Source organism: Condylura cristata, unplaced genomic scaffold, assembly GCF_000260355.1.
Source record: "Condylura cristata isolate star-nosed mole 26May11 unplaced genomic scaffold, ConCri1.0 scaffold00003, whole genome shotgun sequence".
Classification (NCBI taxonomy): domain Eukaryota; kingdom Metazoa; phylum Chordata; class Mammalia; order Eulipotyphla; family Talpidae; genus Condylura; species Condylura cristata.
In genome coordinates this window covers 39,106,141-39,132,344 of record NW_004567104.1, presented here as the reverse complement: position 1 = coordinate 39,132,344, position 26,204 = coordinate 39,106,141, and the positions used below count along the sequence as shown (strand labels likewise).

Below are 26,204 nucleotides of genomic sequence, written 5' to 3'. Positions count from 1 at the left end.
GGTGGGGTAAGAGCTAATCAATATTCCACCATTTTACAAAGGATAAATGAGTTAGAAGTCACATTTCTACCTAGGTCAGTCAGATCTTAACCTGAAATTGGAAATCAGACCAGTAGGACATCTCTTTTCTTCACTTTCTGTAACTCTCAGAAGCTTACAGAATTCCCACTAATAGTCATTTAACAAATGGAAGTATTTGTTTTGCTAATAATTCAGGTGGGCTTTTTTTAAAAGTTAGGGAATATTAAACAGCACACTGCCACATGGCACAGGGAAAGGAATAATAATACACCTTTTCACTTACATAAGACTTCACCTGCAAAGTCCCTTAGAAATAACTAATTAATGCAGCTGTACTGCTGAATAGTCTTGTCACTGTAACAAAGAAAGTGCTGAGCCTATTAAAAACATAACTAAACTTCAAGGAGCTCTTTGTTTTTATCATTTTATCCTCTAGACATTAGCAGCAAAATCCTTCTTTTAGAGTCTTGAGAAATAATCCTAAATTCTTACCTTTCAACATCAAGTCTGTACTTATAACCAAAGGATTCAATCCACTATGGAGCTGGTACAGTGCAAGAGGAATTTTTTGCTTGTTTTTAAAAGCTCCTAAGGGTTAAGAACCGGGATAAATGCTAGGTATAATATTCCTTATAAAAGACAAACTCCTTTCCAAATCTACTGCTCCTGTGTGCACCCTCCAGTAACTGGGACAAGATATTCACCAGGTGCAATATGCCCAGTGCATTATTTAGCAGGTAGTTAGAATAAGCAGTAAGTACAATTGCCTAGGCCCTCGGGAAGGCCAAATGTCTACAGGATATTTTTTTTAAGAAAGTGTAATTTAGGGGTGAAAAGCACCTGTGAAACTGCTCTAGATCTGAAAGCTGAGAAGCTGCACCATTTTAGTACTCATTTACATTGAAAACATTTATTTTTGTGAGTGTTAAAAAGGTAATCTGTGGAAAGCACACACGTATGACTGTGACTCACTCATGTCACTTACATGATGCAAGTTTAAAATGGGGGTATAGCTTTTCCTAGTCTTTGGATGCTACTGTACCAGAAGAGGTAAAGGATACGAAGTACTATTTTTTGAATGTTGGTTGAATTTAGAAATTTTCAGGTGAATCAGTCAGTATAAATAGATTTCAATATCCACTTGCATTCCTGAATTCACTTTATTTTATGCAAAACTAGGGAGGGCTATGAAGCAGAGAATTTAATGTGAAGATCTCCCATCAATTAAGTGCAGAAGATCCTCTATAATTTGCATAACAAAGCGAGAACAAAAAAAAATGTGCGGGTGAGAAGTGGGAAAGAGTTCGCGAATTCTCTCCACCTGGGTGGGCACGACATGACCTCTCCGGTTTTAGAAAAACGTCGGTGAAAACTGTTCTTTATTTTGCTGTCCAGCAAACCCATAATGTACCCAGACCCCAAAGTTCCTAGACCTTCTTCATTTAGGGTAAAACTGGCTGCAAAGGCGTCAAAGCAGAGCATGCTTTGACGCCTTTGCAGCCAGTTAGGTAAGGACGCCCCAGCGGGAAGAGGGAGGAAGGGAAGGCGGGGCTGCGGCTGGCCTCCAGGCAGGTCCCCTTTCCCCAGAGCTCCCGATAAAGATCCATCACCTTGGGACTCGACTTCCTTGTAAGCAGTTTCCAACGACTCAGCCCCGTCCTCTTCCTTGAGGAGGACCTTTCCTGGGGTGCCAGCAGCATTTTCCAGATTCGGGCCCGGACCTCCGCCACAGCTGCAACAGCCGCGCGTTGCCGAGGTTGCTTCCGGGTCTCCCTGGGAGTTGTAGTTCCATTGTCTGCAGGGAAGGCAGGTGTGATGTGCCACAGAACCACTACACCCAGAAGGCTATGCGCAGGCAGAAGGCGTTAGCTCGGTTACCCAGGGCAACGGCAGCAGCCTTGTGGGCACTGGAGCTCACTTTAATATTACTTTTGTCTTTTCTGGCGCCAGATGATGACGCAATGCTCTCTGATTGGCTCCGCACCAAAGGCGGTGGTTTAGGGTACCCGGAATTCTACAAACACGACACGTGGTATCGGACAGTGAGGAGTTTTAAGGGGGTCTCAAGGTCAAAAAAGTTGACGGGTTTGCAGGTAAGTGCCCCCTTCCCTGATTTTGGGAGGGCTTTAAAAGGTTGGGAAGCCGCGTCGCTTCCCAAGAGTCGTCAGACTCTTCCTGATTATGTTGCAGTACTCGCGCCATATCTCCCCTTCCTTTCTCTGCGTCTCCAGGTGGTTCTTGGTTTCTGTAGTATACGGTGTCTCCAAATTTGTGAGCTTCGCTCTGTCTTTCGGAGAAAAGGACCTCATTTCAGTGGGTCTCTGCTTGGGGTCAAGTTCTTTACCGGAAGTTTTTTTTTTTCCCCTGGACTTCCCAGAATGCTAGGGAGGTTTGGGAGGCATTCGAATGAGTGCCTGAGCGCTGGGGTTCCTGGAAATGGCCCATGGAATAAAGATAAATCTATCCTTATTGATTCAGCCTGGGTTTCCCGGGGACAGTTCCTTCTGGGATATATGGATTTGAGAGTTAGAGACTTAAAGTGGAAGCTTTGGACCGAGCTACCTTGTAGCGGTTTGACCTTAGGCAACTAGTTTAGTTAACTCGATTTACTCTTCAAGCAGGGAGGGCTATAGTACTTAAGTCATTGGAATGTTTTACTGGTGAAAAAAAAAATCATTATATATAGATTCTGCCAAGAAACTTAAGCCAAAGTAGACTTGAGATCAATAAAAATTAGGTCGAAAAAGCTAGTGCCTTCACACAGTTACCTCGGTCATAGAATATGCACTTGATTCTTGTCACTTGAGTGCCCCTCAGAAAGGTAACTACAGTATCATAAAGTGGTTATTTTAAAAGGGTAAGATGTCTCTACAACTCTTTTAAAGGAAATATACATATTTTGTATTCCGGGGACAAAAACATCGCAGAAAATTGCATATTTAAATGTATTTTAAATGTTGAGTGTGTATAGGTCGTAGAGGATGAGAGGATGGATAGAGTCAGAGAGGGGAGGTAAGGGAAAACAAGAACAGTACAAACACTACATCAGAATGATAACTGACTATACAATTATATCTTAACATTACAGTTAGTAAGTAAACATTGCATGTGATTATGGACCAGGTGACACTAGTAATAGGCTGCTAGTCTATTAGAGTACAGCTTCAAAAGCCAGAACCCTGGTCTTGCCACTTCCCAACTGTTTACTAGCCTTAGTTTCTTCATCTGTAAAATGTACATAATAATAGCATCTAACTTATGAGGTTGAATTAATAATGCATACTAACAGTTACTATGTGAAGCACTTATACATAAATGCCCAGTAACTTTTTAGCTGTTACTATTGCCTTTTTGATTTAAAATGACTGAAATTAATATATTAACTTTTATTGTGATTACTGACATATTTGAACCTACTTATTTCATATTTCTATTTTTTATATGTTTTTTATTTCTCCCTCTTCTCTTACTGTATTAAGCAATTTTTATTTATTCTCCCCCACTCCTCCATAAACCAGTGGATGGGGAAAAGAAAACTTGTTTTTTCTAGCTTTGGACAAAGTTTTATTTTTTAAAATGCTAATATCCAGTACATTCTCTCTTGATTTCCTCAAATTTCTGAGTGTTTGCATTCATCTTCACAAGACACAAAATCACACAATTTACCTTTCACAATATATCTTCTGAGACACAGTTGTTTACTTTTTCTTGCTTACCATGATTAGAGAGGGATTCAAGAAACTCAAACAGCAGAATATGACTACACAGACTCAGAATCATACACATGGAGAGAACCGAGAGTTATTTTTCTCTCCAGCTGACCTAGTGGACTCAGATACTAATCTGAAGATTGTGAATTTCATCTTAAAAGGCAGGGGGTTTAAATTTTTTACATTACATCGACTAGAGAATCCATCTCTACATCTAAGATTATAGTAGCTACCAAGGATTTAGAATGACTGACCTTGAATTGAGAATGAAGAAAATTCTGTCTTCATTAAGGAAAGAGTGGGAAGAGTAGATAAGAGAAAATGCTTTCAGCATTGAGCGAATGATTAATCACAGTAGAAGCTCTTCTGTTAAAAGATAAAGATTCCGGGCCCTCCCTGGTGGCCCAAAAGTTTAGGATGCAGCACTGCAAGCTAGCTGTAGCTGCCTCAATGAGAGTTTAATCTTCAGACCCAGAGATGATCCACATGGCGCAGCAGACCTCTCCTGACCCGCCTGCTGCTCCCCTCAGCAGTGTACTTCGTCAGTTTGCCTGTTCTGCTCCCCACTCTGTCTCTGGTGAATCCTCTCACCGCCCTTGCACCTCTGGCTTGTACCCCAGTTCTGTATGCAAAAATAAATAAATCTTAAAAAATAAAAGATAAAGACTCCTATAACATGTTCATTCTTTCCTTCCACAAGGATAGAACTGTGAGGTCTCACATGACAACCAAGAGTCTAAGTGAAAGTAAATCAAAAATGCTACAAAACATGTTTTTTTAAAGAATATCCTAGGTCTAGTTGCTTTTCCCTTCTTGGAAAATACTTCTATTCCCTTCCCTTGGCAAATCTGCTTTTTGCTATATTGAGAGAAACAGTGGGCTTCATTTTTGTTGCTTTTATGTATAAAATTATTACATTTCCTATTCTTGGTTCTGTGTGCATACTATATTACATTTGAGTGTCCATATAGCACTCTGTAGGGTAGAATGCACTCACTGGTCCATTTCCCTTTTTCATTTTTCAGAGTAAATATGTGATTTCTGATTTTAGTTGCTCAGGTTGATGTGTTTGGGTCATCCTGAGGATGGATTTGTGCCAGAATGGGATAGGATCAAGCTGCAGGGACAACTAGGGACAAGGCCAGATCCTGACGTGACCAGCCCACCAAGCAGTTCATGCCTGTGAGGCCTTTGAGAAACAGCAAGAAGCCATTCTTGGAGCCCTACTTTGTCTTCCATTCTCTGGAGTAGGTTGAAGGGGTTGAGAAGCAGTTTATATTTCAGAATAAGGACATTGTTCCACAGATTTCATATATAATTTTGAAAACTTACCTCTATCTTTAATTAGTGGTCATGGTATGTTGCAGGATATTCTTTAAAAAAACATGTTTTGTAGCATTTTTGATTTACTTTCACTTAAAAGCTGCAATAAAAAGAGCATAGTAATAAAAAGGGAGGGAGTTTTGGGTTCTGGACTAAATCTGATTAATCTTGCTGAAATTCAAATGTTATTGTAACTGGCAGAGGGCATGATGATGGTGATGTGTTCTCAGGCTGGCATATGTGTAATAATGGTGGGACTCTAAACTCTTTTCAGCTTTGCTGAAGTCTAATGACAATTACACATTACAAAATACTGTGCTTATTTTACTTTGAATTGTGTTAACTCGGTATAGAAAAGCAGACTATCTCATGCTCTTCACAGTCTTTGTTTGTCAATATGTTATATTACTAAACTGGAGAATTGAAAGTATAGGTTTGAAGGAGAGAGATAAATATAAAAATTGGTAGCATGCAGAAACCTAAACTTTACATTTCAAGTATATTATTTAGTTTTATCCTTGAAGGTTCATCCTACTGTTTTATGAACATAATTTCAAAATACATCTTCAGTGTAAATTTAAGTGCTTTGCCAACTTCAAACAACTCAGATTAGATAGAATTTATGGAGAAATGGGAGGAACCAGCAAATTCTTATCTCTAAGCTTTGTGAAATAGCTCCAGACAGTACTGTTTCTTCTATTCATGGGTGTGTGCAAGGATAGGTGATGCTTCAGTGATTCAGTATTTGATACTTCTGGTCCATTAAATTTTCATTACTTTGTACTTACATTTTAAGAAATTAAAATGCCCATACTTGGTTTCTTCCAGAACAGTCATGGTCAGTCAGGATAACAGGTGTTGATTCATTAACTTTAAAGTTTATTTCTCATCTCTGTATTCCCCCTTCTCCCTGCTTCAATTCCCAGAACTTAATTAGATTGCAAAGTGTGGCCTTTAATTTTGCTAAAAATTGTTTTATAACTCATTAGTTTAAAAAATACTTTTATCACTGAAATCAGTACTATATAATATGTGATAAAACAACATGGAATATCCTTGTGTAAGTAATGACTCTTGTATTATATTTCTAAAGTATATTCTTATTAGCTTATAATTGTATTTGTAATTTTTTTGGTATAAGCGTTTTTCTTTCAGTGTATAATATCATTTTAAAAATAGTTTAAACTTTTTTGAAAGACTTATTTATGCATATAAGAACTAGGGGTACAGGCCACAGATGCTGGGTGGGGTGACCGAGTACACCAGAGACAGAGTGGGGAGCAGAACAGGCAGATGTACTGAAATACACTACTGAGGGGAGCGGTGGGCTGGTCAGGAGAAGTCTGCCGCACCATGTGGGTCACCTCCCTGGCTGGGGAAGTCTGTCGCATCATGTGGGTCACCTTCCTGGCTGGGTATCATGCTACAGTGGCTGCAGACAGTTTCATGGTGTTGCACTGTTAACCTGTTGTGCCACCAGAGAGGGCCCAGTTTTTTGATTTTTTTAAAAACATAACTTTGTTACCTTAATAGTCTCCATTTCTGTGATTTTCAATGACTTACTTTTATGTCTCTGTCTTTACTAACTTGAAATAGTAAATAAAATTATGGTCATAGAAAAACAATGAGACTTTCTTGAAATAATATTTCATGCTTACCATGAAATATCTTATTTCTAAAATTCCAAAACACAATAGTAACTATTTTATTTCAATATAAGAATATATGACTCTCCCAGATGGTAATATTTTCATTCTAGAATATTTGTCTGTTTGTTTGGTAGCATCTTAAACAATGGTTGACTTTCAGAGTATATAATATAGTATGAAACTTAAGAGGACAAGATTAAAGTTGGGTCGCTCACATAACTTATCTGCTAATAAAAATGGACCAAGCCCAAGTGGCAAAGAGACTGAGCCCAGGGGTGGTTCTAGCTATAGATGTACAATGAGGCACTTGTAAAATGTTGGTGTACACAGTGACATTTGTCAGTATATGCCAAGCATGGTCACAAGGTTTGAGTGCATTTAGATATCAGGAAGAAGATCCAGGATTTGTTTTACTGAGTAATGATTGACAGCGTCCAACAAAGTAATTATATTTCCTGATTTTTTTTGCCCTTCTGTGTATCTTTGTAAGTTAGAAAGTATATCTTTATAGTCTTATTTAAACAAGTATTTTTCCCTCTCAAATATAGAAGTAATACTAATTGTGTATGAATTGAATGTGTACCCTAGGTGGTTTTTCACCAATGTTTGGACACCATACACAAATAACTAAAAAATAATCCCACCCCTTAAGAGGTAATCTGTTTAGTATTTAGTGTATATCTTCCTATATATTTTAATAAACCCAGAATGCTATTTTGGAACTTGTTTTCTTCATTTAATGTAATTCGGAAAAATTGCTGTGTTGCCTGATTTTCTTTGAAAATAAAGAAAGAAGGAAAATAATAATCATTGTAACCTCAGCAGTGTAACTTTCTCCATTCAGGATTGAGAGGGAGCCTTGGCTTTCTGATACTTTTTCCATGATTAGTCTTTACTTTTATCTTCCCATTTGTTTATTTTTCATTAGTTCTGACAATTTCTCTGGCTGAATTTAGATCTGGTTGATGTCATCCTATTGCTTTGGGAGTGTGGGGAAGGCATCTCATTCTCTCTTGTGTCTTTTCCCATTCCCCTATCCTGTTATCTAATAAAACCACAGACAGAAACTAGTAATCAACGTGTGATCACTTTTTAAAATTGTTTGCTTTCTCTGTAAATGCATAGCCCTTAGATGTCATGAAACCCCTTCTGAATTTTATGCTCTTCCTTGTTTTGTTTTGTTTTTAATCAGGATCTAGAGAAATCTCTTAAGATGAAGCTGAGTCTTACCAAGGTAGTTAACGGCTGTCGTCTAGGGAAAATAAAAAACCTGGGCAAAACTGGAGAGGGCACTATGGATATTCCTGGCTGCCTTCTGTACACCAAGACTGGCTCCGCCCCGCACCTCACCCATCACACGCTGCATAAAATCCACAGGGTGCCTGCCATGGCCCAGCTTACACTGTCATCACTGTAAGTCTTCAGTTTGATCATGCAAGTATCAACTCGGGAACCTTAATAAAATACAGTAGAATAAGAGACATTTTGCTTATATGTACAAAATTTGTAGATTTTTTAGAAGGAAATCAGAAGAGAAAAATATTACACACCATCTGGCCCTAATCTGGAAGTCATAGGCTGCCAGAGCTACATGTTGGAACTACCTTTTTTCCCCTCAAATCAGTGATCCCATTCTGCCTTGGTTGCCATGTCCTCAGGGGTGACAGGGCAGAGAATGCTCCAGGACTGCTGAACTTGGCATCTAGGGGGCAGTCTTCATGCATCAATGTCAGAGTTTCTTCTGCCTCTGCACAGGTGTTAGTACTAGTTGTTGCTAGTTCTGGAAACAGAACTAAAGAGTTAAGATTATTTGGTGTAATGTGCATCCTGACTTTATTCTTAATTTAAAAAGCTGCTATATGATCAGATAACTGCAGAATTGTGTTAATAGTGGTTTTAAAAGGATAAGAGGAAGAAGACAGGCCATATATGCTACTAAAGCATTTGATTTTTGTCAGTTTCTTTCTTTACAGAATCATTGTAAAGCAACTGAAAATTGAAGACCTGTGCTCTAGCTAATAAACCCAGTTTAATGAGTGGGGATTTTGTATTATGGTGTGTTTTTGTTGTTCAATTTGTGGTATAGAGTGCTTGTAGAATGACTTGTTATATATTTTCCTGTTTTGCTTAACAGAGCAGAACATCATGAAGTCTTGGCAGAATTTAAGGAAGGAGTTGGAAAGTTTATAGGTAAAAATTAAATAACTTACTTGTTATATGCCTTAAAAGTGTCAGTTTGGAGTTTGGAGGTACTGTTGATTTTGCCTGGGAAATTAGAAATTGAACAGGAAACAGCTGCTGCCCTCCAGAACACAGAGCCTGCCTAGGCCGGAGATAAACAGGGAGTGGTTGTGAAGTGTGGAGACTATGTTTGCAGGATTAGGAGATGTATATGTACCGTGGGAGCCCACATCACCTGCTATGGGGTACCTGTCAGAGGAGGTCAGAATAAAGAAAGGCTTCTTGAAAGAGAAGATGATACCACAATTGAGTCAAGGAGGAGTAGGAGTTAGCGAGGTCAGGAGAGAGGGGCAGTGGTGCTGTTGACAGGCGTGGACAGAGACTCCAAGCACAGAGCAAAGACCCAGAGGTGAGAAACTGCAGGAAACAGGCCTAATATCCAAAGCTTCCCATTGTTTGCATTTAGAGCAAAAGGCAGAAGGTGAAGAAGAGTTCATATATTTGATATGTTAATAGTATCTTTAGTTCTAGAAATAGGATTTTATATGCAGATGTGCGTGTCCACTTATTTATAGGAAAAGCTTAGCAGTGACAGCTAGAGAGCCAATTCTAGACCTCCTTCTGCAGCTTTTCCCCAAATGTAGGACTCACTTAATTGAGTGAAAATCCAATTGGCAAAGTCCTCTGCTTCTGAAGGAAACTGCATGACGACTTGTTGGTTGTTGCAGACCCTATATTTCAGTAGGGGAATTTATGTGATATCGTTTTCCTTTATCTAAGACCAATTTTAATAACCATCTTTAATGCATACAAACATGTAATTAAGTGAAAATAGCTAATATAAAGCTCTCTAGAGTTAATTATAATAATTGAAATTGTACAAAATAAAGTAAAAGCCTGCAGAGGTTTTCTCTTTAACATGCTTTGTTATTTTGGTCTTTTTTCAGTGAAACCCTTTTTTTTTCTTATGATAATACTGGCTAGCATATGGAATTTAAGCACATATGGTTAACTAAGCATCTTTTTGGATTTTAAAAAAATGATTATCTTTTTGATTGAAAAATCCAAAAAATGCCTTCTTAAATCAATGAAACTTACTGAAAGTGAGGTCCATTTGTAGATCATACAGCTTCCTTTGATTCCATGAGAACCCATGCTATGGATGGCTTTATTGTTAGGTCACCTTTCAGCGTTATCACTTCACCTTTCTAGTAGCTCATTCCTTTCCAGTGGTATCTAGAATAAACATAGTTGATACTAAATTCTTCTTTAAAACAAATCAAGTAGACACAGTGTATCATTCACCATTTCATATAGTTTATGATTTAAGATATACTTTTTTTTGCAAACTCATTATCATTAGACATGAACTTTTGCATTTAATTCTTTTAGATTTGTAGGTTTAAAATTTTTCTGTTCATGTTGATAAGCTTCCTTTAATTCTAAGATCAGGTAGGAGAAATTTTCTGAGCTTAGAGTTACTTTGTCCTGTATATACAGTATGCAACTGCTCTCTATTGTAACACAATGTAATTATTAACTTAAGTACTTTCAGTGGTTCTTTTTTTTTTTTTATTTTATACAGGCATGCCAGAGTCACTGTTATACTGCTCACTGCATGATCCAGTTAGCCCTTCTCCATCTGGTTATGTTACAAACAAGGTGTGTTCTTCGAAGGCCTCTAAGTCTACAGCTTTGCACCAGGAAGTCAGCCTTCCCTAGCCCTCAGATGCTGGGGTCTGCTGCTTGGGATGCTGACCCATTCTTGACCCCCGTATGCCTTCTTTATTTTTATGAATATAGTGGACTGGGTGGCTTGTAGGTGTTAGAGTAGTGCTGGCTAAGGATGGGGTTAAAGTAAGGAATGTATCCTCAGCTTTTCAGTTGCTGCAAAAATTTGGGGTGAAGAAGGGTTAAGTACATTCCCAAAAAAGAAATTGCACTGATGGTAGAAAACAAGTCTTTTGATGCCATGCTTTATTTTCAGTTTTAACAACCTCAGGAAGAGTGGAGAAAGTTGCTGATGAGTGTTATCACATGTATAACTATATATAGTAGAACCTCAATGTAATACTGCTTGCTTCTAGAACAGAATTTGAAAAAGCTGGATCCACAGCCAAGAGAGTTTAACTAGTGAAGAATAGTATCAAAAGACCTTCATTAGAAGTTTTCCCTTTTAAATGAAGGGGGGAGACATGGCCTCATTTCATTGTCCCCAGGGACAGCATTCTAACAGAGCTTCAGTATATACTTCTTTTTACAAACGCAGGTACTTTTCTAACACCCACTTTATTGATGTCAACTAAATCTGTTAACTTACCTAAGATAACTTTTATTCTTGTGCTTTACACTCCTTTTTATGTTATAATTTGAATTCAGAAGGAAATATTTCAACCTAATATATCTATCCCACTTTTAGGGACAGAGGACTTATTTGAATTCTTAGGAAAGAATTCAAAAATAAGATGCAACCTCCCCATCTATTTGTATAATAATGCATGAGACCCTATATTCTGCTATGGGGGCACAGATATGAACTGAAACTGGGATATTCTAGTCAGAGAAATATATATTAGTATGATAGACTACCTTTTGTATAAAAGAAATAAGCACACATTTTTCTAAGAGCTTAAAATAGTGAGTGAGTGATTTTTGTCCATGAAGATTTGCAAACTCATTAGATGATATATGAACTCTGTATCTTGACGGATGCACAATATTGTACCAGGCAAAGGAGGGGAGAAGGGTGTTTTATTTGAAAGTTAAAATAATCCAAGTCTGTTGTGTAGTGAGGAACACTAAGTGTGGCAAGGTAAGGGAGAATGGGAGACCGAACTAAAAAAGTAGAACAGAATTCTGAGGTGTCAGTACAGAAGCTGGCCTGTACAGTCATTGAAGGGTCTCTGAGCTGGGAGGATCCTAGAGAATTTAGTACGGTACAAGAATGCTCTTACATGCACCATGTCTAGGATACATGGTAAAGAATTAGTCTCAGTATTTATCATTTTCCTTCTTTTTATTTATGTTTTACTCTTTCTGATTCCTTATCATCTTGCCAGTCTGTGTCAGTTTGGGGTGTTGGAGGACGAGTAGAAATGACTGTTGCCAAATTCATGGCAATTCAGCAAGCGCTACAACCAGACTGGTTCCAGTGCCTGTCAGATGGAGAGGCATCTTGCTCGGAAGCAACTTCCATAAAAAGAGCCAGAAAGTCTGTTGACCGATCACTTCTATTCCTGGATCATTGTCTTCGGCTACAGGAAAAGGCTGAGGTAAGGCAGCACCACTTGTTACTACTCCTGTTATCTTAGAAACTCTCCATAATTGGGCCCTCCCTGGTAGCACAACGGGTTGGGGGTGCAGCACCGTGAAGCTGTTGGCAGCCACTGCCACAGCAGCGTGAGTTTGATTCCCTGCTGGGGAGCTGACCCACATGGCAGGTCTCTCCTGTCTTGCCTGCTGCTCCCCTCGGCAGTGTACTTCAGGCAGTCTGTCTCTTCTGCTTCCCACACTGTCTCTGGTGAATCCTCTCATCCCCTGTACCTCTGGCCTGTACCCCAGTTCTTGTGTGCATAGATAAATAAATCTTTAAAAACGAACCTCTCCATAATTGACATTCCCTGTTAGCACTTTTTCTCTGCACTTCATTTCTTGGTCTCTTTTGCTCTCTTAGTTTTCCTTCCTGAACTGTCAGTATTGTTACTTTCTAGGATTCTGTCTTAGGTTCTCTTTCTAGCCAACTCTTTGTGTTCTTTCTGGAGCCTTCCCTTGTTTTAACTGATGACTAATCCTAAAATTGTATGTTATCAAGTTCACTCTGCTTAACTTCATAATTACATAAGAGGGCGTTAGCATGTTCTGTCACTAGACTATCCCTCCAGGTACCTCAGAGTCAGCGATCACCGAACTCTCTCTTATCTCCTCAAATTCATTCTTCCTTTCACTCTCCATCAATATTCTGTTAGTTCATGGCATCTGCTAAGTTCCTTAACCCAGAAATTTGAGGCTTTCAAGATTGCTTTTACTTTATTTATTAATGTTTATTTTTTTAATATTTATTTTCTTACATTGTTAATTTCTGGAGTATTTGATTTCTCCCCTCAGATATAGTCCTCCACCACAGCACCCATGATCCTTCTACACAGTTCCTTGTGCTCTTTCCTCCTCTGTGTTGACCCCTTCCTCTTGGGTCCCTGCCATGTCTCAGATCTGTGTCAGCTGACTTGTTTTGTCAAGATTATCTTTAATACACCATTTAATATACAATTTATTCATTGCTTTAATATATAATTTATTCACTCCTTTGATTCGATCTAACTAAATATATCTACAGTCTGTCCCCTTCTCCTTCTTACCAGCACTTTAAGATATAATAAAGAACTCATCATCTTTCATATAGAGAGTTACCTTTCTATTGTCTGTACTTTCTCTAGGCTCGATTCTACCTAACCCATCTTTAGTCCTGCTATCAAAGAGATTTTTGCAAGCACAAATATGAACTTTCTGCCTACTGCCCTAAAAGAATTGAATGATTCTGCACTTCACTTTTTCTGCAGCTCGGATGCGTCCTGTGAGCTGGCCTCTGCTCCCTCCTTCAACTCAGTGCTGGCTGCTTTTTCCTGCGGCCCATCCTGTGGCCCTTCTGAGTTGCAGTTACCTGGGGTCTTATCTGGTTTTATTCCGCTGTGCCTGTACACAGACTTCTTTCTAACCGGTTCTCCTTTTTTCATCAGCCATTTTCCTTCTCTTGCTTTCAGATCCAGCTTATTTCATCCCATTTATCATTCTTGGAATCTGTCCTTGACCCTTCCTGGAATTTCTGTTCTCCTGTTGCTATCCCTTGAGTTTGTATGTAGCTGAAGAATAGCCTCACTCATATTGTACTGCTGTGATTTCTTTATGCACTTGTCTTCTTAGAGTGAGCTCTTATGCTCAATTTCTATGTGTCATTTTTCTATCTGTATCACATAGCAGAATGCCTGACACATCCCAACCCCTCAGTAAATTGTTATGGTGGAGTGCAGGTGATGAAGCGGTAGTGGTGAATAAGGGATCCTGATCGCAGAGTTAATTTAGTAGGGAAAGGATATGTTGTTCACTAGGAGACGGCAGAGGTGGGAGAACAGAAGATGGTCATCAGGAGGAAAATTTCGGTGTTTGAGATCATTCATGTGGCATAATCCTGAGCAATGATTAGTTCTTACTGTGGCCATATACCTTGGGTTGAGGAATAATATTTTCTTGAGTTTAATAATAAAAAATTTTAACGTGTCTAGTAAAGCTAATATACATGAAATAATTAAAAGACACATAGTTGTGGCCCTCCCTGGTGGTGCAGCGGGTTAAAGCACAGCACTGAGAAGCTAAAGCCACTTCCACAAGAGTTCGATTCCCGCCTGCCCCGGAGGAGATCCACATGGCGTGGCAGATCTCTCCTGATCCGCCCGCTGCCCCCCTCAGCAGTGTACTTCGTCGATCTGCCTGTTCTGCTCCCCACTCTGTCTCTGGTGAATCCTCTCACCCTCCGCATCTCTGGCCTGTACCCCCGTTCCATATGAATAAATAAATCTTTTTTTTTAAAGATTTATTTATTTGTACATACAGAACGGGGGTACAGGCCAGAGGCTCAGGGGCGGTGAGAGGCTTCACCAGAGACAGAGTGGGGAGCAGAACAGGCAGATCGACGAAGTACACTGCTGAGGGGAGCAGCGGGCGGGTCAGGAGAGGTCTGCCACGCCATGAGGTCTCCTCCGGGGCAGGCGGGATTCGAACTCATGCGGAAGTGGCTTTAGCTTCTCAGTTCAGTGCTTTAACCCGCTGCGCCACCAGGGAGGGCCTAAATAAATAAATCTTTAAAAAAAAAAAAAAAGACACATAGTTGTTATTCTGAATAGAATGCTCAGTAGCAGCTCAGCTTAGTATGGTGGCATGGCTGTTCATCTGAATTATTAGTGTTGCTTCTGGCAATTGTTTTCAGCCATTGATTCTCCTTGTAGCACGAGTAAGTTTGGATACATAGAAAGGAGGACAGGGAGTGTGACAGAGCATGATTACTAGGAAGGCCAGATGAGTTACTCTTCTATGTTATAATCAGTGTCATCATTTCACACAGTTTCATGTATTAGTTGAAGGTGAGCCTTTCTTGCTGTTCCCTTGCTTATGCTGTTGTCTTGACAGAATGCCTTCCTTCACTCTTATGTGTGTTCCCTTTTAAACAAGCAGTATATGATCATCCTTCTTTCACATGTGAAAAGGAAGTTCCCAGATAGGGCTGTGCTATGTAAAGAGGCATGTCTAACTGTCTGCACACGTCGTCCGTCTTACTCACTGGATCCTCTTGTAGATGCCCTGAAATTTTGAAGTTCCCTAAGGCTCTGTTCTCCTCCATACATTCTCTCGATGGCAACTGAGTGTCTTATCAAGGTGCTGCTGGGAGCCACGTGCCCATGTTCTAGTGCAGCAGGGAGAGCGCAGTCTGTCAGTCTGCTGTGGAAGCAGCAGCTCATTTCAGCCTGGGCATCACATTTTTGTGATACTTGTCTATAACTTGAGGCCTAAACATTCAATAATTAGATTTGTACATCTGTCTGATACCTTAAACTCAATATATAAAACAGGGTAATCATTTCACCTCACTCTCATTTCTTTTTTTCTCTGTTCACCCTCTCCTTCGACTTCCAAAGCAGCAGCCAGGAGTCATCCAAAACCTTGCAGGCCACTGATCATTCAAGTTGTTAATCATAGCTCCTGGATTTCACCCTATTGCCAACCACTGCTTTCATCCTGCTTTTATTCAAATTGTTCCCTACCCCGCCTTTTAACCATACTCACCCATAATTTATTCTCTACACAGCAGCCAAGTGTTTTTTTTTTTTTGGAGAAATAGTCTGTATCCCTCCTGCTTAAACTAAGTAATGAAATTGTCTCTTCACAGCTTGTCAGGCCCCTTCCTCATTCCTGTCTTCTACCAGTGACTCTGCTTTTCTGGGGTTCCCCTTGCAAACTTTATTTTTTATAGTTACATGCATATAGTATTACATATATATGCATACCTTTATGTCGTTTTAATTATACCAATGCAATCATATATTCAAATATGTTCTTGTTTTCTGTTTGACATTATCTTGGAAATTTTATCCCTGCTAATGCATCTATCACTATATTACTATAGCTACTCCATTTGTTTTTAAGCAGCTGCATGGAAAACCATACTATGAAAATACCATGATTTACTTAAGTCTTTACTTTATTGATGGGTGTTTAGATTGTTCCATTGTTTTGTTATTCTAAAAATCTTTGTAAGAATGCCTTGGTGCATATGAATGAATTTATTTGTAGGAGAGATTCTTAGAAATGGAACTTTAGGATATAAAGATAAAAGCATTGACATTTTGATAAGTGTTGTCTACTTGCCCTCCCAAGAGGCTGAACTAATTGTACTTTCAAGTTATCAGAGTGTGTAAGTGCTGTTTCTCTATACTTTCACCTCCACTGTGTTGTTATCTGTCTTTGAACTTGTTTGTCACTGTGATGGGCACAAATGCTATCTAATTGTTTTCAATTTGTGTTTCCTTACTGGTGAGGTTTAGTTAGTTCTCCATGTGAGTACAGGGCAGGCACATTTATTTTTCTGAAGTTCTGCTCACAGCCTTGCCTGGATTTCTACAGGGTTGTCATTTCCTTAGAGGATTTGTTGGAGTTTTTTCTGTGGTGTAGGCCTCTATCTGTTCCTCCAAAAAGTAAATTCTCTTTTGCTTTTGTTTATAGCATATTCTACTAGAGAAGTTTTAATACTTCACAATGTTAGCTTTTTCCTGTAAGCTAGGAAAGCTTTTCTTATCCTAAAATTATATACATATTCAATATATTCTTCTAATATTTGTATAACTATTTATTTTTTATGTGTAGGTCTTAGTCCATCTGAAACTTATTTTTGAGGATGGTAGTTATAAATGGATAGTCAATTATCCTAACCACGCAATTCCCAGGTTCCTAAAGTTATCTTTGAAGAGACTTGAAGGTAGGCTTGGGCAGTTACTTAAACAAGTTTAAACTGTTCCCTTTGTCCCTGCTTAGTGTGCATTTAATTTAAGCTAACCTAAGCTAAAACATGACTACATGTATTGACTGCCTCGGTTTCTTCTTACCTGTTTGAATGGCTTTCAAGCTATTCTTTGGAGCGCTTACTGTTCTTGGGGAGAGGGGATACCATTCCCCTGCACCCTGCCACTGTAGCGGTCCCCAGGGTTCTTCTGTGCACTGGGCATCCGTGTAAGGTTCATTTAAATAGACCTCCGCTACTGGAAATGGTTCAAAACAACCTATTCTTTCTTAGGGCCTACAGAAAAGTACCATCATTGGCGTGATTGAAGGTGGAGACGTGCTGGAGGAGAGGCTGAGGTCAGCACGACAGACAGCTCTGCGGCCTGTGGGTGGCTTCCTCCTAGATGGCTTTCAAGGGGATCCAGCAGCCCTGGAGAGCAGACTGCACTTGCTGTCATCAGTGACTGTGGAGCTGCCAGAGGACAAACCCAGGCTAGTGTTCGGTTAGGATGCGGGCCAGGTCTTGGAGCTTCAGAGCAGGAGTGCAGGGGGTGGTAGTTTGAGTGTGTCCTTTCTAGACTGAGGCCTTTCTGCTGAGAACACTGTAGAGGGAGTTTTCCTCAAGGCCAGCCTGCCCTTGATTTTAGACAATAGACCAGAAGACAGATGCCATGTGTTCCTCATTGTAAGTGAAGACAAGTGTTAGACCGATTCCCCTCAATTTTGTAGTAAACACAGTGCTTGTTCTTTCTTCCTTATGATGTGGTACCAGCCTGGGGACAAATACAAAGTCATGTGGAATTCTGACCTTAATCAGGAAAGGTTGAAGACAAATCTGGGATACCCTAAGGAATGAAGACGGACTCCACTGATAAATGGGGCTTTTAAGGAATTCTTCTATTGGAGACCAGTAGTGAATGGTGTCTTTTTTTTTTTTTTTTTTAAATCGAAGGAACTGGCAGTACTAGTAGAGTTGTTTCTTTCCACAATGTGAGAAGATCTATAAGATGCAAAGCTACAAATTCCAAGTTTCTGAGTGTGTCTGATATCTTATTAGACTACCCAAGGTTTTTCTTCTTTTTAAAAAAGGGCTAGTCTTTTATACCACTTGAGGTGACTATATATACGCTTTTTACTACCTGTATATTAACATGTTTCACTATGGGGTGCTGCTTTATACTTTAGGACTAGTGTGTAGTATTATGCCATTTTATTACTTTTTTAAAAATCCAGGTATAACTTAGAGTATATCAGTCTTATCTATAGATCAGTGAATTTTGACACATGTTTATGTTGTGGGAACATCAGCCACGGTGATCTATTTCTGTCACACAAAGCAGCATCTGCCCCCCAATTTTAACCTCGTTCTCTCTGTTTCTCCCCGTCTTGTTCTTATTTTTTTCTGGTGAAAACAACAATGTAACACTAGTGTTTCTAATCATTTTTTACACTTCTTTTAGGTAAGTGTTCACAGATGTTTGTTACTGGATTTGAAAGCTAGGATTGTTTTTCTTTCTGTAAGTGTGCAGAAAAGCCAGTTTCAGTTGGAATGGAGTCCTAAAACTGAGTCAAAAAAATCAACATAAATTTAAATGTTCTGATTGTTTAATATAACACAAGCCCTTTCTTTGACTTCTTTCAGAAATCAGGAAGCTGATAAGTTTTTCTCTTCCAGTTCATAAAGAGGGATTGTGGGTGGATAGAAAAACAAATATAAAAAAAACAGCACCTGCCAGCCAACCCTGATTTAGTGAATCTCCCCGTCTAGTTTCAGTGGCAAAACCTGGTTGAGTGTTAATAAAACTCTCAGGATGCTTTACCTATTACCTCTGAAAATACCATTTCATTCCACTGTGCAGACTCTTTATTGGTGGAAAAAATAGAACTCCAACTATATTGTTAGGTCCTGTGGCCAGAGTTGAAATTTGGAGAACAAGAGTTGCTTTATAAATAAACCTATGAGGGATGTAGTAGATAAAACTGACTTTCTTGAGCCAGTTATTAAAAAAGAATTATAGCAAGGTACAGCTTAAAACATGTTTAAGAGTGAAAAAAATCCCACTTTTGCACTCTTAAAAAAATCTATTCTTTGCACATATAGGCTGTATGGTTTAACATAAGACTAGGGAGGTTGCACAGAAGGAATGGGATGGAAAAGAAACTAATCTTTTAGGAGTTTCTCTTTGAAGGCAGAAGTTATGCATACTTTTTCATAGATCTCTTTTATCCTTAGAATGACTCTGTTAGGTGTAGATTCCTTTTGTTTTAAAAATAAGCCAACTGAAACTCAGAGAGGTTAAGAAACCTTCCTAAAGTTAACACAGCAAGTAAATAAAGGGCAGAGTTAGGATTCAAATCTAGGTCTTTCTATCACACCTTATGATCTGCTACCTCCCGCACTAACCCAGACTGGAAATTCATTATTATTACTTTTATTACTAATATCCTCTGGGAAGACTGAAGAACAGAAGACAGTGATCAGGAGGAGGATTTCAGTGTCGGAGATCACTCATGAGGCATTGTCTTTGTGTTGCTGTTCTTGTTATTTTCACAGGCTCATCTGTGGAATTAGTCGGCCAGATGAAGTGCTTGAGTGCATTGAAAGAGGGGTGGACTTATTTGAGAGTTTTTTCCCTTATCAAGTGACAGAGCGGGGATGTGCCCTAACTTTCAGCTTTGATTATCAGCCGAATCCTGAAGAGACATGTAGGTCTTTTGAACTTAATCTCTGTGTTATCCTTGAGTTTCCTCTGTTTCCTCTTAATTTTTGGCTTCAGTCACAAGTCAGAAATATGTGCATACTATCAAGCCAACCTTTTATAAAATGACATCTTTGTTTCTTATCTATACGCCCTGGCATGTTGGCACACAAAAGTAGGTACTTAATACTATACATGTAGCTCATCAGTATTAGGAAGTGATTTTGTAGTGAGCAGAACCAAGAAAAACAAAACCTCTTCTATTAACAACCTGAAAAAAAGAACATTCAGAAGTGAATAGTGATGAAAATCTTAGAAAAGAAAACCTTTGAACTGCTTGGTAAAAGTTAATTCGTTTTTCTACAAGAGAGTTCTTGTTTGCTTTTTGCAAATCCCATGCTATTAAAATACAGGGAGTCTCATTCCCTCTGATCCCAGCATTACTTTGGGTTTTTTTTTTACACAATGAGATGTAAAAGCTGTTTTCTTCTATTATTGCTTTGAAGCACTGCCATTTTCTTTTATTGTTTAGTTTTTCTGAAATCAGGAAAATCAGTTGCAGATTCTGACGTTTAAAAGGCAGTAGAAAAGGAACTGGGATACAGACTTTGGACTGAACGCCCTTGAAATTTCTCCCTGGTTTTTCAGGAGGAAGTTGCATGCCTGGTGTTCCTTCAGACAGGGACTTCTTTAACGGTTCATTTCCCACAAGTGATTACAGTTTCATTCAGAAGATGTTACACTTTTATAAAGTAACTTAACCACTAATCTAAATTGAATTACTTCTAGAGTTAAATCAGGTTGGTCAATACATAGGTCAATTTTTCTGTCCTGTAGACAGACCATTACATAATGTGTATGTGTAGGCATACCATAGACACTTTATAAATATTAATGGCTTAATTTACAAACTTAATCATTTCCACCAGGACATAGTAACTAAGTCTTGACTTCTGGAACAGGTTCTTTTTGGTCAGAGAATGCCACTTTTCTTCATGATTACAAAACCTCAAATGGTCTGAACTTTTTTTTTTTGAAGTTCATATTTGTGTGTGTATGTAAATTAAAGACTTTTGCCAGTCATAAAGTAAATCTTTAAAAGCAATAAATAACCTAATATAGGCAGCAATTCCACTTAGCTAGTGATAAGGATTTTCCAAAATGTTTATTATGCTTTCCACATCAACATGCAAATGCATGGTGGCAAAATTTTAACAGCCCTATGCTCAGTGCCCCAAACACTTGTCTTATACTTTTGACCTGGACAAAATTACTTTCCTAGGACTGTCTGTCTATTCTTTGTGTGCCAACCTTGAGATTGTTCTAACTGTTCCCAGAAATAGTTCTTATCTACTTGCTCCTGCTCATAGCTTCTGGCTCTTTGCATAGTGATTGATGTTTTTCTTGCTGCCCCAGGAAAGTTCTTTCTTAAAGGGCAGAGTTCAAGGGAATGACTTGAATCCCTGCTTAAGTCTGTATAATCTGCATTTCCTCAAGGTCCAGAGTTTCCACATGGAAGACATGAATTAAAACCACATTCCACTCTAATCTAATTGGAACATAAGCAGTTCTAAAACACAGTTAATTTGTACATTATGATGAGACATTAACTAACACATGCTCATTTATTCTCTCACATACATATATACACAAAAACATTCACAACGGTTTTTTAAAATTATTTTTTCACAGTAAATGCATGTTACGTATTTTATAACTATTATTTCTTAGGTATTGTCAAATCTCCAAACTTTTATATTATCCACATTAGGGCAGTGATCGTCTTGGTACACATTGCTGTTTTTCTTTTTGTGTGTCATTTTTCTCAAGTTAAATTCTCAAGAGTGAAATTAAAGGGTCAAAGGACATGAAATAAAAAATAACATTTCCCAATGGCCACTCGTTATCTGATCTTCATTCAGTGCTTTTTGTTGGTTTGTCCTTTAGTGCTGCAACAAAATGGAACACAGGAAGAAATACAATATGTGGATCAAACAAAGAAAATTAAAACAACTGATTACAACCAAGAAATGACATCATTTGAAATTAATCTGAAGGAAAAAAAGTAAGGAACTTTTTGAAGTTTAGATTTTAATTCTGACTTCTAAATTGATCTTTTTTTTTTTTTTCAAAGATTTATTTATTTGTAAGAACTGGGGTACAGGCCAGGGGTGTGAGGGGTGAGAGGATGCACCAGAGACAAATTGGGGAGCATAACAGGCAGATGTACTTAAATACACTGCTGAGGGGAGCAGCAGGCAGGTCGGGAGAGGTCTGCCACACCATGTGGCTCAGCTCCCTAGTTGGGGATTGAACTCATGCTGCAGAGGCTGTGGAGAGCTTATAGTGTTGCACTTTAACCTATTGTACCACAAGGGAGGGCCCTAAGAAGATCTTTTTTAAAAAGTTTATATTAACTGTTCTCTTTTCAGTTGGTAATTTCATACAATATTTACAGTGAGATATTATTGGGGCCTTTGTAAATATGGTTCTGGAAAAAAATTTTTTCTGCATATGGATTTGTATACTTTGTTTTGAGAGAAAACTAATAACTATTTTATAGAAACGTCAAGCGTTAAATCCATTGTTTGGTCAAGTCTTTTGCTGTTTCTGGTTATTTTTTCATTTTTTTAAAGATTTATTTATTTGTGCATACAGAACTGGAGTACAGGCCAGAGGGGTAGGAGCTGTGAGAGGCTTCACCAGAGACAGAGTGGGGAGCAGAACAGGCAGATCTATGAAGTACACCGCTGAGGGAAGCAGCGGGCGGGTCAGGAGAATTCTCAGGAGAGGTCTGCGGCGCCATGTGGGTTACCTCCAGGGCAGGCAGGGTTTGAACTCATGTGGAAATGGCTTTAGTTTCTTATAGCTGTGCTTTAACCCGCTGTGCCACTAGGGAGGGCCCTGTTTCTGGTTATTTTAATGACAGCAAAACAAAGATTTTAAGATGAAACATGATAGTTTTTAAAAATTGAAGGAACTAAGTCATCTTGGTGTTTATATATATGTGTGTGTTTATATATACATACACGTATTTAAATAAATCTCAATCAAATATATGCCTTTCTATGAATGAACTGTGGTATTTTATAAATTTGCATTTGGCCAAAAGTGGTAATGATCAGTGAACCAGTGAGTGTTTTTTTGTGCTGGGATATTTTGGTTTTCTATGAATGGACGTTGTAGGGATTCACACTAGCCTGTCTAATAATAGTATGGAGTTGAAAATCTGTCAAAGACTGAAGGTCCTAGTTCTTAGCTCTACAGTTGGAGAGTAGGTGACGCTCTCGGGCCTTCTATGCCCTCCCATGAAGAGCATCTATGACCAGCGCCTGAGGTCTTGCACTTGCATCTGTAATTATTGCCACCTGGGCTCAGAAAGCACAGAGCGTGCGCATACGTACACAGGGGCTATAGAGGGGAGGCGACAGCCAGGGACATGCTGAGAGAGAAAGCTGGTCATTCCCCTGATACAGGAGCAAGAGCTCGTAAAAACCTACCAGTCTCCAAAATTATCTTTTTGTCAGCAAAAACTGACTATGAACCTACCTGGCCTTGGATGGTTGCAAAACAGAAGTTTATAGGGGCTTCTTGATTGTAGATCTGAAATGGTGATTTTGCCATAGTTAAATTCTGGAGAAGTTTCTAACGTGGTTCATTTCTTTTGGAAATGGCAGGTGAATATAAATGGTTACTAATTCCTTTTACATTTTAGACTTAGCTGGAAATTGTATTTTCTTATTATCGACACTTGAAGTTGGAGAGTCTTGGAGTTCAGACCCTAGCATTTTTAATGTCAATGACTTTGGCCAAGTTATTTAATTCCTTCTAATAGCTGATGACAGGCAACACCTATGTAGTGCTTAGTATGTGCCCAGCAGTGTTTGGGCCCTTTATTATGTATTAACTCAATTTTTGCAACAACTCAAAAATAGGCTGTTTTATTACACTCATTTCAGCTGAGAAAATGAAGGCACAGAGGAAGGTGAAGGGACTTGTTCAAGGGATTCTGGGAGCCAGAAGTCAAATCTTGGCCTTGTGGCTTCCTCTTAACCTCCTTAGTAATCTTTATCAGTGAAAAGACAAACGAAATGCCTATCTCCAAGGGTGGTTGCGGAGCTAGAGTGAGACTGTTTGTGAGAGTGCTCTGTGAACTCAGAAAGTCAAGCAAGTAAAGGTTGCATCATGTCTTCTGATACTAGTTTTGGTGGTGAGTCGGAAAGAAATGTCATTCACCAGAACACCATTTTCTAACATTGTGTGTCTTTACAGTGTGACTAACTGAGCTCAACATAAGGGAGTTGAGCTGAGCATGTGACCTCTGTAGCTCTCAGCCCCAGAGACTGTCATCAGAGGAAGTCTCCTGAGTCACTCTGCTCTGTCAACATGTGACCATAGTGCTGTCACATTAGCCTTGATGGTATTGACTATTGGTTACTGCATCAGCAGAACAAATAGCCTAGGATGTGGGTTTCTTGTGTTCTTTACTTTCTGAAATGTTATTGTGACTGCCTTTCTCAGGTACCAGGAAGACTTTGACCCAGTGGTGATAGGGTGCTCCTGTTACTGCTGTAAAAATCATACTCGTGCATACATCCACCATCTGCTAGTGACCAAGGAGCTGTTGGCTGGGGTCCTACTTATGATACACAACTTTGAACACTACTTTGGATTTTTCCACGCCATCCGGGAAGCACTGAAAAGTGACAGCCTGGCAGAACTGAAAGAGCTCATCCGCAGGCAAGCATCTTGAGACCTGGCGACTGCAAGTCTGACGGTTCACAGTGAGCCTGTTGCAGGATGGGAAGAAGAGAAGGCGAAGTGATCTCAGCTTTAACCGTTCATAGTTGAGAGTAAGGTCTGTTCAAATCGCGACTATGTGTACATGTGGCTGAGATTTCTTTTAGGGACTTAAATGACCTGCATTGATCAGAAAGAATAAATTATGATCTTTAATATTTCTGTGCTGCTTTTATAGTCAGTAGAGACTCATTGAGTCAAACACTTTAGATGTGAAGTGACATTCTTGAAGTGAGTGTGATGAAACTGTTAGGGCTCACTGACTTGGATTAGAGCCAAAGGGAGATGACTGTTGATGAGTAGCATGACTTCTCTGGACTTATGCTTGTTGGCTGGGGAAGGAATTGTTTCACAAGTTTATTGTAATCCTTATATCCTCAGGAGCTTCTTTTGGACACTTTTGCCTTTCAAGCTGTCGCAGGAGTGCTGTCAATCAGAAATGACTTGTGGCTTGACCAGGCTTGCATTCGTGGTGGAATTTGAGGCTTACAATTGCCTCTCTGGTCATTTGGTCCACGGCATACTGTTTCACTGGGCCACATGGCCTATTTGTGACTTGTCTCTCTAGAGCTAGTGCAGTTGCCTGTTAGAAGCAGGAAGTTTGCCTAACTGCTTTCCTCTGGTCATAGAGATTCATTATGGTCTACCTTCCAGGCTCACTTATAGTCTAACCGTTTATAGTCTAGCCCCAGCAATTGGGGAGATTCGTTCATCTTGTATTCACTTAGATAGACCCCTGCCCTGGCAATCAGAGGATCAAGTTTCAGTTCTACTCAGCTGTGACACCTGGGCAGATCACTTAACCTCTCCATCCTGTTTCCTCCTGAGTAGGACACTCATGGTGGGTAGGACGAAATGAACTGTGATTCTAGCTATAATATTTGCGGAACAGTTTCAGACCAGGGTCATAGCCCCTATTGTCCTTATTTATTGATCACTGTTTACTTGATGAAAATGAAGTAATGTCAGGTATCAGGCAACCGTAGGGGTGTTTGAAAGCCTGAATAGGTTTGGTTTGTAGATTTTAAAGCAATTGGTAAATTGGCAGCAGCAGATCTTGTGGGCTGGAAGACTTTTCCACATCATCTGATTCTGTAAATTTTTCTGCTCTCACCAAAGGGGCAACATGTTGATGATGTGTGGTAGGTGATTTTCTATATTTGTCAGATTTTGTATATAAAATACAAATATATAGACACATGTACAGTTTTTGTAAAAACAACAAAACCAATAAAATGGCTTCACTTTTGTCTCCCATTTTGCTGTTCGTGCATTTTAATGGGCATCGCTGACCATTGCTTGCAGTTGTTGTTTGGTTACTATGTTTTTATGTGTTGGGTGTCCATTGATGGGTTTGTCTTATTAGTGGCTTAAGAAAGTCCATGAATTTTTGAAACTCTGGACATTCTTATAATCTCTCCATCAATGGAAAGGGTTTCTTATGGAACACTGGTCTATTCTCAAGGATCTTTGAAACATATTGTATTGAGCTTGTTGTGTGTTTATATTACTGTTAATGCCAAACCCACTGTTGAAGGGATAGTAATAAAAATTCCAGAATACATATAAAATTGGTGGCTTTTATGTATGTTCAATACACTGAAAATCCTGCCTAGCATTGTCCTTTTTTTCCAGGTCTTATTAGAACATTTGAAAAATGTTTTTTGCCTTTAATGTAAATATCTAATAAACATTTTTAATTAAAAAAATACTGTTTTGCTTCCTCTAAGTAGTAATGGTCTAGTAAACAAAATATTAAATTTCCATGGTACCAGAAA

The 26,204-nt window shown here is 39.0% G+C and overlaps 2 protein-coding genes across 2 annotated transcripts in view; one reads left to right on the top strand and one right to left on the bottom strand.

The window, feature by feature from the left end:
* Window positions 1-1,750, bottom strand: part of KIAA1407 (KIAA1407 ortholog) — a 64,544-nt gene extending 62,794 nt beyond the window's left edge. The window contains exon 1 of the mRNA XM_004675454.2: window positions 1,632-1,750. Within this exon, the coding sequence (XP_004675511.1) occupies window positions 1,632-1,721 (90 nt within the window). The 5' untranslated portion in view covers window positions 1,722-1,750. The remainder of the gene's footprint in view (window positions 1-1,631) is intronic.
* Window positions 1,751-2,036: 286 nt separating this feature from the next.
* Window positions 2,037-26,101, top strand: QTRTD1 (queuine tRNA-ribosyltransferase domain containing 1). Its single transcript, XM_004675206.2, has 9 exons — window positions 2,037-2,114; window positions 7,896-8,116; window positions 8,838-8,893; window positions 10,470-10,546; window positions 11,944-12,156; window positions 17,220-17,419; window positions 19,482-19,633; window positions 21,574-21,691; window positions 24,148-26,101. Exons 2-9 carry the CDS (start codon window positions 7,917-7,919, stop codon window positions 24,377-24,379), a joined length of 1,248 nt encoding a protein of 415 aa, XP_004675263.1. The 5' UTR covers window positions 2,037-2,114; window positions 7,896-7,916; the 3' UTR covers window positions 24,380-26,101.
* The last annotated feature ends 103 nt before the right edge of the window (window positions 26,102-26,204 follow it).